We start from the raw sequence: 13,784 nt of genomic DNA, 5'->3' as shown, positions 1-13,784 counted from the left end.
TAATCGGATATTATTTTTTTATACATTATTATTCGCATTTGGCGACAAACAGACCACAGAATCTCCAAGATTGTGTAGGCAAAATCACAAGAATAACTAAGTTGATTGACCACGTTGTCGCTAAAGAATGCACGTCTCCGACTCGTCCACATAAAGATTCTTTTGGAATGAATGGTTTTCTTATACGTTTCATTTATCCTTCTCGCAATCTTTACAATGTCCAGTCTGTTACCTACCTACTGATTCTGATCAATAGTTTTCCTTGTGCGTCGGTGGTCAATCTAAATCAATTGAATTTGGAAGATATCTAGAAGTTCTAGAACATTCGATTAAGTGGAGGCTGCTCAGATAGAGATAAGAAGTTTTTTTTTAATAGGGGGCAAGCGAGCAAACGAATCGCCCGATGGTAAGCGATTAACGTAAGTGTTTTAATTATGACTGATATTCCTTACCTAGTTTATAATGTATATTTAAGAGTTCTTCATTTAACCTCTTAAGTTCCTACTTTATAAAGTTCAGTAAATTGCAAAAGTAACTACCGTAGTATATACTGTGTGGAGTATATTTTTTTTACGAAATGTGTATTTTGAATTTATTGAAATTATTTCCAAAATCATAATTCTGAGAATTCTTGGCTCCGCTCGGTCTGAAGATTGTGTATGTTAAAAAAATCAGGACTTACGAAGGTAAGGTAATTGTAAAAATGAACTCAAACATATTTATTTATTTATTTAAACAAAGTTTTTCTCCATTTTCGAGTGATTTCATATATTCCAGTTGATTTTATAAGGAATAACGCTCGCCTTTAACGTTAAATCAGAGGATACATTATACAAATTTTAACTTCATGACATAATCTTAATATAACAAAGTTACTATTCAATGTCAAGTATCAACTTCTATTAACTTGACTATATTGACGTCACGCGCAAAACTGCTAATTTTAACAACAAACCTATGACAGGTAAACACAAAGCTATTAATGCAGTTAAAACGAGCGCTGTCGTCGCACTGTCTAAAAGAAGTCAGTATGTAGCCGTCATTAGTTCAAAGTTTTGACACATCACCAGTAAGTTTGTATACAAATAATTGCCGATTCTTACGCGATATAATAATATGATAGAACTCGTCGCCATAAATAACATACATTATTACGGCTGTAAATAACTCAGTATTCAATATTATTGTGATAAAATTTGAATATTTAATACTACGCCATCATCTTTATAAGTTCAGAGTGCCCAATCAATATTTTTCGATTAGCCGCTTAAGCTGGCTACAACGAACTATAAATAATTAGATACTTTGCTCACCCGTGACCTAACGACAGCTACGTCCCTGCAGGGCTACTACGAAACTCGAAGTTCGTGTCGTGCGGTCCCTCTGACACTTATACTATTTAATACGAGAGCGAGAGGGACGGTGCGATACGAACTTCGAGTTTCGTGCAGCCCTGCTGCTTCTATGCAACAAGTGTGATGCAGATCCTTCACCTCCATACTGTAAGAACACGCAAATCAGCAGGTGCAGCTGCAGGTTTTTGCAGGTGGTAGGACCTTGTGCAAGGTCCGCCCGGATTGCTACCACCATCTTGCTATCCCATCTTAGGCCTCTAGGTTGGCAACGCATCTGCAATACCCCTGGTGTTGCAGATGTTTATGGGCGGCGGTCATCTCTTACCATCAGGAGATCCACTTGCTCGTTTGCTAACCAGTCGAATAAAAAATGAAAAAATAAATAAAAAAATCACACGAACACACGATCCCAACATCACTACCACCAAACTGCACGACGCGTTTCGAACCCAACCACGGTTCATCCTCAGAGCAACACAACTCGTTCATCATGTTACCAGCTGAAATATTTCAGGTTTTTATATGACAGACAGAGAGCTACACAATTTATAGAACCAGTTTATAGTGGACATCGAAGAGGCGGTACAAAGACGTCGTTTGCTTCAGCTACATGACAGTATAATTCCGACGCTGATTCCTTTGGTTCCATTCATTCATGCTAGACAGACTGACAAAGTGTTGAAGATAAATTAGTAGACTTATCATATTAATCTATATTTTAAAACAAGCTTTTATTTATGCACCAAAAAACAAAAAATAAATTTAGTTACCTACCTAAACCAAACCAGGGATTTAAAATAAAAGGTTGTTTTTAATTATTATTTTTTATTTACATCTTATTAGTTAGAAGTATGTTTTACTCTTTTTTTTGTTTTGTTGACGAAGCCTGTTGCGGATATAACATTTAGTAAGTTTTTAGGTTTAAGACATGTTATCCTCAAAATTGAACGTCATAGAGTAGCAATTAAAGAAGAATTAAAGTCACCTTGTTTAAGAATACCAACCTAAAAACACAATTTTACAGTCGCAAGCATTAATAAAATAATAGGTAAAATGAAAAACCCATACAAATAGCGGATTACGAAACGCCGCAAATATTTTCAGTTCTAAGATAATACTTGAGCATTTTACGACCTTTGCGACATTCCGCCATTGTTTTCTGAGATTAACTGATATGACTGCGTCATTGTGCGCCGGCGCAGGAAATAATAAAACAAGTTCAACAAAAATAACTCGAGAGCCTTAAACGTGGCGCTATAGGGTAAACAAGAAAAAAAGTGGTTATCAGCTGATGCGGTTGGGAATTATTGTTTGCCAAATGTTTCATTTGCCAACTCTCAATTTTTTCCCAAAGTAAAAAAAAATCTTACTGTATTTTCTTATGCTTTTAGTTTAGGTAAGTACATAATATACTTAAGAAGAACACATTGCACTGTAGGTTATGTTAGGTTTGTTTAAGTAAAGTTCCGAAAAAAATATAGTTTCAGAGAAAATCCTGAGTTGGCAAATGAAATAAAATAAATATCATGGGACACTTGACACCAATTGACCTAAATAGTCCCAAACTAAGCAAAGCTTGTACTATGGACACTAGGCAACGGATAATCATACTTATATAGATAAATACATACTTAAATACATATTAAACATCCAAGACCCGAAAACAAACATTCGTATTATTCATACAAACATCTGCCCCGACCGGGAATCGAACTCGGGACCTCAAGCTTCGTAGTCAGGTTCTCTAACCACTTGGCCATCCGTAATAGAAATAGTTTGGGAAATGTGAGTTGGGAAAAGGTAAAGAATCATAATTTGACTAACACCCCTGTGAAGGTTTTTATCGATATTTTCGATTAAAAATTTAGTCAATTCATTGTGACGCTGTACAGGGGGGCTACTACGAAACTCGAAAATCGAAGTCCGTATCGTACCGCCCCCCCCCCACTCTCGTATTAGCCTCAGCGGGACGACAAGAAACGAAGTTCGAATTTTGCACTTCGTGGTACCTATAGGGTTTGCATTAATATCTGTCACAGCGGAGCATGCAAAAGTATCTGTCACATCCTACCGCCTTAGAAAATAGTCGTATCAGATTTTTATGCACGCTTTGTTGTGTAAGACATTAGCCAAGCAATAAAAAAATTGGTATATATGTACATTTTCTCAAACATGACATGAAATATTGACGTTGTGTTACAAATAATAGGCCGAGAAGTATCTGGCTGCAGGCGCTGCGGCTCAGCTGCGTGCGCGCGGTCACTCTAGCGGCCTGCAAAGAGATTTCATACAACCTTGCAGGCCGCTGGCCGGCAATGCGACCGTCTTTTGTTTCAACGCAACACCGCCCACCGCCAGCAGCCAGCGCGACACGCGCGTACACAACACCGCGACCAGACTAGCGTCCCGCCAGCTTCATTTCTTGTTTTATTTATTTTATTTCATGTAATGTTTGAGAAAAGCACTATACAAGCCTCGGCCGGAACCTGGGGTTGCCGGCCTCGCATCCCTATCCTGCCTATATCTGCTTGGCCGGCAACCCCCTACTTCCCGGCCTCTACAGTATTTTACAATTTACTATTTATTTATTTTCTAGATTTAATCGTAAAACAAATAAGCGTCGGCCCTAGTAACAGCCACTATCTCTAATCGAAGATTTTACTTTGCAAAGAATTTGAAATGCATTTTCTTTGGTCAGTTAAATGTCAACTTCGTTTGTTCGCAGTCGATAACTCTTATCCGGCTCTTATCAATTGTATGGACTTTAGCAACGTAACTCTCACTTCAGGCTCCATAAACTGAGGAAAATTAACGTTTAAAGTTGACTAGTTTAGTTACTGAAACATAAGGGTACGTTTACGTAAAAGCGGCTTAGGTTTCCAGAATCGAACAATCACATTAGCTGAAATCCATATCACATCACACGGGGAGCGGGGTAGACGCGGATGCTCTAGTCTAGTTAATGGAAAATCACCTAACTAAATGTTCTAAACCACAGTGCAATAATAAGAACCAGCGAAGAAACTCGGTCGTCTATAGACAGGGCAACCATCCGGTGAATTATTCTGAAAGCATTTTCAGATCCCCTGTATGAACTGTATCTGTGGAACTGTATAACCGACGTCGATACGACACTCCCCGAGTCCTTATTATTCGTGAAAGATAACATTAAACGGGAAAATTAATAAAGTTCACGATTCAAACCTCGTCGCTACCTTGTAGTCCAAAAAATTCTACATTAAAAAAAAAAACAAAAAGATAGCCTTGAATTATGTTCATTGTGTCATACATTGCCAAATAAAGGGTTAGGATACTTTAAAGAAAACAGAGCGAAATACATTAATCACTCACTATACACAAAAGTTTATACCAAAACTGAGTAAATAGCCGCAAAAAGCAAAAACCCAATTACTAAGTGACCCACTGACTGACGCTTTTTTTGTGCGGTGGCCCGTGGCAAAAGACCAGCGTCAATCAGCTTTTGACAATCAAAAAGTACCATAATAAAAAAAAAACTATTCTAAATACCTGCCCACTTAGTCATTAAATTAAAAATAACTGTATTAATATGGGCAACACGTAATTTTATTAAAATTAATTTATTCGTACTGCTTACGCATTACCAAGCCATTAATAAGTTATTAAGAAATATTACCTCATGAGCTCATGACATTCTACTTAAAGTAATTAAACATTTAATAAGTTTTTCGTAATTTCAATTAAAGCTTTTTTGCTGATAGAGCCGCTTTATTGATGTTTAGTGCTGGCTGGGTTAAGGCCTACTTTTTGTCTACCTTATTGCATAGTTTTAGTTCTAATTTATAATTCAGGAGCAACCAATCCTTAGCTGCTCTGTCCGGCCGATAATGTCAACATTATTTTAATATCCTTGTTGAAGTTCAGCCCTGATATATTTCTGAAAAAAAGGATAGAGAAGAGTGGCGGAAGAAAGGGGATTGCTTTGCCCAGCAGTGGGACATATTACCGGTTACATAAAAAAACAAAGTTACATAAATAAAAGAAAACTCGTACTTTCAGTTGGGTGACACTCTTTCCGGCTCAGATAACACCGACATGGAAATATCGGCCCTGTTTTTTGTGTACACGCCCATAGAAACTGACAGGAGCTTCTATGGGCGAGTACACGAAAAACAGGGTCGGTATTTCCATCCCGGTATTATCCGGGCCGGGAAAGAGTGTCACCCCTTTCAGTTAATTGTCAACAGCGCACTTGATTGTTGCATTGTACCAAAGTTTCAAGTCGGTTCGACTACTGAAAATGGTCCGAACAATGGCCGCTGCAAAATGGTCGAAATGTCGAGGTGACTTAAATAATTCATCACGTAAGACCTAGGAGTCGTTGTATTTATGGATCAAGCCAGATTTAAAGTAAAAAAATAAATGCTTAGTAATAACACGGGGTGCACTTTTTTGCGGACCATCTTTGGGTCAGAAAAGCGCGAGTTAGATGCCTATATATCGCTGCTTATCTAAAATAAGTCACTATTGCAAAATACTACATTTTCGTACTAACTATAAAACTGCGTGGAGAATAAGCTAAACTTTGTCGTGAATAAGACACCCAAGTCGCTACTTCAAAAAATGACCCCGTGGCAGCAATGTGCCGTTATGTGATTGGTTGGAACTCGACGCTATTTTATCGGTAAGAGCGGCCGCATGCCAGTTGCGCCGCGGTTTTTGACAACTTCACTACGATTCTCTGGTGAACAACGGCACATCGCGAAATAACCCGCGGGATCGTTGCTTATTGTTTATGCAATAATGCTACATCGCAAAATACAGCCATCTTTACGAAAAGGGAAGCTAATTATTTGTGCCTTTTTTTTTTGCAATAGTGTTACATTACGAAGTGCAACATTCTTCATGAAAAAGTAAGTATACTACTTATGTCATATGTAGAATTTAGCCTATATTTACGAAACGGAAAACGATTTTTATTGTTAACATTGCAAAATATGCCTGTCTATCGAATAAAGTAAGCCATACTTAAATGATATAATAGCTAATTGGGACACTATGCACCATAGACCATACTCATAACTAGTTTATTTAAAGCAAATATACCCACTATTTACGAAACAAATTATTTATTCAAGCGTGAATTGGCACTACGCTATGTTATAGTTATAGTCTTTCTAATAATACAGATGCGAAAGTAACGCTATCTATGTGTCTGTCTGTTACATTTTCACGCCCAAACCACTAAACCGATCCCGATGAAATTTGGCACAGAGATAACTTGAGGCCTAAGATATATACTTATTTTCCCGGAAAATACGAATTTTCCGAGATAAAGGGTTTCTACGCGAGCAAAGTCGCGGGCAACAGCTAGTAGCATTATATTGAATTGACTAGTTTATCACGCTATCACGTTAAACTAAAATATTGTTGGTTGGTTTCAGAGATGATTAGCAACAAAAACTTGCAGTGGCAGAGCAAAAGAAGAAAGGTCTTCTCGGATTTATTAATAAGAATAATATCCCGGATATCAGCCTGTATGTGATAAGGATGGCCTTGAAACAGCTTAAGAACAATAAGGCGCCGGGTGAGGACGGAATCACGCCGTCAGAGCTTCTGAAGGCGGGCGGATCACCGTTCCTTAAAATCCTTCAGAGGATCTTTAATTCAGTCTTGCTCGAAGGTACAACGCCAGAAGCACGGAACAAGAGCGTGGTGGTGTTAAGTTGTTCTTCTAGAAGGGTGATAACACCTTATTGAAGAACTACAGGACCATCTCGCTGTTGAGCCATGTTTATAAGCTGTTTTCCATGGTCATTGTAAATCGTCTCGAACACAGGCTCGATGACTTCCAACAACCCGAACAAGCTGGGTTCCAAAAAGGCCATAGTACCGTAGACCACATACATGCTGCAGCAGGTCATACAGGAGACCGAAGAGTCTAACTTGCCGCTATGTCTAGCGTTTGTGGACTACGAGAAAGCCTTTGATTCGGTCGAAACATAGGCAGTGCTTGAGACTCTCCAGCGATGCCATATGACTATCTGTATATCGAAGTGTTGATGTATTTGTATAGAAACGCTACTATGTCCGAGTCTAAGTCCGAGGTCAGAGTACAGGAACAGAGTTCCAAGGCGATTCCCTTGAAAAAAGGCGTAAGACAGGGAGATGTCATATCTCAAAAACTGTTTACTGCCACTTTGAAAAACACCTTCAAGCTTCCGGAATGGAAAGGACTAGGCATCAATGTCAACGGCGAATACATTACGCACCTTCGATTTGCCGACGGTATTGTGGTCACAGCAAAGTCGATGGAAGAATTCAGCACGATGCTTGAAGGCTTCAATCGAGTCTCCCAATGGGTAGGCCTCAAAATGAACATGGACAAGATGAAGCTTATGTCGAATGTCCGTGTGGTGACTGCCCCTTTTATGGTTGAGAGTTCGGTTCTTGAAGTTGTTGACGCGTATGTATACCTAGTACATACCGTTCAATTAGGTAGGTCCAACTTGGAGGAGGAGGTCAATCGTCGAATCCAACTCGGATGGGCAGCGTTTGGGAAACTCCGCAACGTCTTTTCGTCCAAAATCCCAAAGAGCCTTAAGACGAAAGTCCAGTATGTTTTGCCAGTGATGACATATGGATCCGAGACGTGGTGCTTCACTATTGGCCTTATAAATCGCTCAAAGTTGCTCAGCGAGCTATGGAGAGAGCTATGCTCGGAGTTTCTTTACGGGATCGAATCAGAAATGAGGAGATACGTAGAAGAACGGGGGTCACATAGCCAAGCGACATAGCCAAGCGAATCAGCTCGTTGAAGTGGCAATAGGCAGGCCATATAGCACGGAGAACAGATGGTCGTTGGGACTGAAAAGTTCTCGAATGGAGACTGCGAATCGACAAACCTGGTCGACGGATGACCTGGTTAAAGCTGCGGGTTCACGGTGGATGCAGGCCGCTTCGAACAGAAGCAACTGGAAGCCTATGGGGGAGGCCTATGTCCAACAGTGGACGTCCTACGTCCTACGGATGATAATGATGTTTTAGTCAATTTTATCCCACAGGAACTCTTGACCGGGATGAAAAGTATTCCATGTCCTAGAAGATGATTTTGTTCTTATCTGGAGAATTTTATTTTGATTAGTAACAAGTTTTATCATTATACTCAGCGGCGCAAAATTTGGCCCACCCTTCTTACAAAATTACCGATTCTGCATACATTTGAGGGCCAAATTATGTTGTGTTTTTGAAGTACTCAATTTTTTATTCTAAAATACACTAAAAAGTCTTTAATACGGTAAATATTATAAATCTCGTGATAATAATGTGATTTTATATGCTTAAATAGTGTTGTATTATGATAAAAGGTAATTAATGAGAATAATTGAAAGTATCGCAAACGTTTATGTGCAATTAAAAACAAAATCTAGACCTTCTCCGACGTCGGAACTTGTGTTCAGACCTTGTTGACAATAATTTTGATGTAAAATTTTGTGCGCAATACATGATGGGTCGTTATTAAAGAGAAATTTATGTTATATTTGTGCACAAAATCTGATACGACATTATTCATGATAAAATTTACTTTATCACATGACCTAAAGACAAATAGGTCGTTATTTGTCATACATTCTTGTATTACTGTGTAAGTATTACGAGTTGTGACGTTCTTGCTCATAATAATATTAAAAATATTAAGACTTAACTCAAAGTAGTCACTGTTTTTTATTATTTTATTGTTATAAAGATGTGCCATTTCATTATAAGTTTATACTGCAGCTATTTTTGATTAACCAAGGACTTAATAGCACATAAAATAATGTTTTTAAGTTCATTTTAATACATGATATTCAAAATTAAATTTGTTTTATTTTTAATTCGCTCTACTGAAAAAAGTTCGATTTTGAGTTGGGCCGTTTTAATTGATAAGCAGCGATATTTGAATGTATCCGCCTCACAGTTCCCTTTTTTTTTAGTTTAATTTGTTATACTTGTACTTGTATATTTAAAAAAAAGTGCTTTCCGCCAAGAAACTTGGCTGGCAGCACATTTTTATTAGCAATGATGATTTTTCTGAAAGCGCCGGTAATATAAAAAGCGACATGTAAAAGAGCCCTTCGCGGTCAACTTGCAAAATAAAAGTTTTGTTCTGAGTTACTGTTCACAACCTTTGCCATACTTATCATCTAGTCTAGCTAAACTTTAAATGTTCTCTACCTCCCTTACCCCGAATTATTACCTCAGTTACGAATCATTATTATTCTCCGAATGACCATGATTTGAATCCGTGTCCAATTGTTCTGAAATTATATCAATTTGAGGCTTCGCGCAGGCTGTGTAAACGCCGCTCTGCGCAAAGCACTAACGTCAGAGAATTATGAATCATGGTGCCATTGAGGGGCTCGCCGTGATAACAACACTTTTAATAGCTATAATTATCATATTATATTGCTTTTACTCGATAGTGTTTTTTTTTATCTACAATTCATCATTTAATCATGCAAAACTCAGTGACCTTGTGCATACCAGCGAAAAAGGTTCATTACCAGCACGCACTGTATTCGCCCCTTTTCTCTACACTTTGTTTAGAAAATGATATTCATATAAAATCAAAGATTGAAGATCAAATATAACATGAAGAAACTTTGGTTCCGTGAAATTTTGCACGTTGAATTTCGCTCACTTCTAGTGGTTGTATGACTTGAATTTTTATATATTTGCCTAAGTACTATCAACAAAAATTACGATCAGCAAAAACTACATTTTCTTTGCTGCGAAACTGACTGCATTCATTTGAGCTGCAGCTTTTGAACCGTAAAAGGCTTTCGCTAATCACAGTAAACCTTTTATCTCCTAACGGACCGCATACACTAGATAGAGTTAGCTATATCGCCGATTAGTCGATTACTGACGCATGCGATAAAGGACATTAGTAAAATCAATTTGCGGCACCTTTGTTGGCTATTTTACGAGTTAAAGGACTTAAGGCCATTTGTGATGGACAGGTATTAAACCGATTACAGTTAATTCTAGTTATTCTAGAGCCGTGGTGGCCTAGTGGTTTGACCTATCGCCTCTCAAGCAGAGGGTCGTGGGTTCGAACCCCGGCTCGCACCTCTGAGTTTTTCGAAATTCATGTGCAATTACATTTGAAATTTACCACGAGCTTTGCGGTGAAGGAAAACATCGTGAGGAAACCTGCACAAACCTGCGAAGCGATTCAATGGTGCGTGCGAAGTTCCCAATCCGCACTGGGCCCGCGTGGGAACTATGGCCCAAGCCCTCTTGATCTGAGAGGAGGCCTGTGCCCAGCAGTGGGACGTATATAGGCTGAGATGATGATGACAGTTAATTCTCTACGCTATCCCCAGTAGATATAGGGTGACGAGCAAGAATAACGGAACATTTTCAGCACAAAATTGTATGAAAAGTGACCAGTTATTTTGCAAGGCAGTGTGATTGGGAAATGGAATGCAGCCCCCGTAAATTCGCTATAGTAATAATCATTTCGCTATGGCCTAGAGGCTTTCTTTTCTTGCTCTCACTATGAATGTCGTATGACTTCGTTCTACAACCACCTATAGGTAATGAGCAGGTAGAAATAGTGAGATAAAGTTATATAAATGTTTGGTTTCTAAATATTAGTATGTAAAGAGGAAAGTCCTCTGACAGATTCGTCAAAGCACAGCGCAAAATTTTAGAACTACGAAGCAGAAATGTTGCATAAAGTTTCCCATTATAATCTAGACAAGGAAATAAGGAGAAACCTGCAAGCATAAAGCTCGTGCAATGATAGGGTTCTTTAAAACTTGTTCTAAATACTTATTTCAAAACCATATAATGCGTTATCGCTTGTTCAAAATACTTAGTTATATTTTCATTCAAACTTAATCAAATATCAGATGAGTGATGGTTTCAATGAAATGTGTGATAATTTTCCGAAGTTTTGTCGCAGTAGTTATTTATTAAATTATTACATTGCACATACATAGATAGGCATCTAATCTCATAACAAAAGTGTCGTAACATAACGCATTGTATGTGTCCAGAGTTACTACATTTACTAACGCAATTTAGTTCGAATCCATTTAGAGACCAAACAAATTATACATTTTACAAACAGTGTATTCATTAATAGTTCCGATTACAACATAGTTCGCATTGATAGCGTCAAAATTTTTAAACAAATTAGTGTAAAACTTGTAGTAATAATGATATTGTAATTTTTATTTCGGTTGTTAATTGTTGACTAATGCAAATAATAGGAATAAGAAGTGTTTGTTAAAATGAACAATCTTTAATGCAAGTTTTTTGTTAATTGTACTTTTTGTTGACTGTTTCTACTTATACTGTTGACCGACTACCGAGTACCTAATTATTATTAATGTCAGTCTAGGGTCAAGTACCGGATTTAAGGGCTAAAGTGAGTAGGTTTATTAGCTAACGGTAGGTAAACAAGTAGCTAACCAATCACACGTGTTATCAGACAAGAATCTGATCTCCGCCAAGTTCGCGGCGAAAGTCCTTCCTTAACTAGAAATGAAGGTTTAAACCGTAACTAGAAACGATGTAGTGGCGCAGCTATTATAGTCAGAGCTAAGTTGGCCTGTTTACTGGGCAAAGTTGTAAAAGGACTAACTATTGCTCACGGCTGTCGTCTGCGAAGAATTCTTTTACCGCACACCCGCAAGAACCATAGAATTTTCAGAGTCTCAAATTATCTTTATACCAAATTTTGTCCTGGCGATCGGGTGAGTACTTTAAGCTTGAAAGCGCAACCAAAATACTTGGATATACATTATAATCAGTGGTGTGCAGCTCAGATAGGCAGCGCCAGTAACTGCACGGGTACGTATCCGCCAGCACCAGTAGGTACCAGGGTAGGGTAGGCAACACTAGCGATGCCTATGCCTACCCTTATTGCACGCCCCAGGTTGCCTACCCTGTTGCTGGTACTAATGGGTGCGTGCGGATGTAGTTACTGATTACTTGATATAGTAGGATAGAATAGGATGTCCCTATTGAAGTTAAAATCCGGTGTTTGAACTCCTTTTGTTTACAGGTGTCTCCCGAAGTCCGCATGGCGCTGCCGCCGGCGGCGCTCGCGCCCGACCCAGCGGCCCTGGCGGCCTACTGGGCCGAATACGAGGAGCTCTGTCGGCAGCTCAGCTCGGGACACCCCACTGATGATGATGACAATCTCTATGAAGGTAAGGACGCACTTACAAGGAGTTTTAAGGGTTAGGAGGAGGAGTTTTAAGGACTGTTTTAATAAAGTACCTTTTAAGATCTTCATTACAACGTTTAACGCAATAAAGAGTCTGGGTTTGGGACGCAAATCAGGACTTACATTAGCGTACCTAGCTAGAGATTTATTCGAGGGCGAACAGCTGTACCGTGTGCAATAATTAAACAGTTGAAGTGAATGGTACTATATCTATTAACTTTACCAGCGTTCGCATGGAATTTTTCTGCGCGATCGAATCAGAAACGTAGAGATCCACGTCACTGGCATAGTTCGGAGGCTTGTCGGATTACATGGCAGTGGACATAGTTCTCGTAAAACCGACGGTCGATGGAGCAATAAGGTTCTGGAGTGGCGACCGCGAACCGGCAGACGTAGCGTGGGAAGGTTGTCATCATGATCAGATCTGATGAGAATTTAGGTACATTCAAACAAATTTTCGAATCTCTTCAGTGCTTGGGTTAAACCCACATGAAAGTTTTAAAAGACTTTCACGATTTCCGAGAACGCAATCATTTCATTAGTTCTCTGTAATCACTCAGCTGATTTTATATCGCATAATTTAATTATGAAAATAAGATTGTGAGATTATGATGGATAAGATACGAGCAGACAAAAGGAAACGCCAGACGATTATTGAAAACTGTTGTGGCGTTACTTAATACGATTACTGAGAGATTTCGTCGAAGAAACAAAGGTAATACAAGAATTACCGATTGAGGAAAATAAGAAAACGATATACATATTTACTCATTGAATTTCGGAATAATATGAGTCAGTTTTCTCGATGTTTTGCTTCAGATAAGAAACAAAATAGAAACAACAAATACACATAACATATTGTATTATAATTTATAGTAATAGATAACGCAACAATGTCGCTGTGCGATAAACCGATAAAGGGGGCGTGATAATGCATAGCGTTTTAATAAAGTATTGTTAATTTAATATAATGTAACTTTTGGTAAACCCATTAATTAAGCGAACTTTTTTTATCCTGTAAATATGCTGCTAATTAGTGGAATGAATTTTGTTTTGAAAAATGACTTCCTGCCAAGTTTCTTGCGGCGTGTTTTTTTTGGCAATAGTCTTTCCGAAAACGGTGGTAGTGTAGAAAGTGACAAGCAAAAGAGCCCTTTGCGGCCTACTTACAGAATATACGTTTCAATTTTGATTTTAAGTTAAGTAGATTTATTTTGTAACGA

The 13,784-nt window shown here is 38.5% G+C and overlaps 1 protein-coding gene across 3 annotated transcripts in view; it reads left to right on the top strand.

The window, feature by feature from the left end:
* conu (Rho GTPase-activating protein conundrum) overlaps nucleotides 1–13,784 on the top strand; it is a 152,785-nt gene that overhangs the window by 39,060 nt on the left and 99,941 nt on the right. For all 3 annotated transcript variants that reach the window (XM_074101992.1, XM_074101994.1, XM_074101993.1), the window contains exon 2: nucleotides 12,397–12,544. In XM_074101992.1, the coding sequence (XP_073958093.1) occupies nucleotides 12,397–12,544 (148 nt within the window). The remainder of the gene's footprint in view (nucleotides 1–12,396; nucleotides 12,545–13,784) is intronic.

Source organism: Choristoneura fumiferana, chromosome 18 (assembly GCF_025370935.1).
Source record: "Choristoneura fumiferana chromosome 18, NRCan_CFum_1, whole genome shotgun sequence".
Taxonomy (NCBI): Eukaryota; Metazoa; Arthropoda; class Insecta; order Lepidoptera; family Tortricidae; genus Choristoneura; species Choristoneura fumiferana.
The sequence above is the reverse complement of the archived record's forward strand: the minus strand, read 5'-3'. Positions and strand labels throughout refer to the sequence as shown.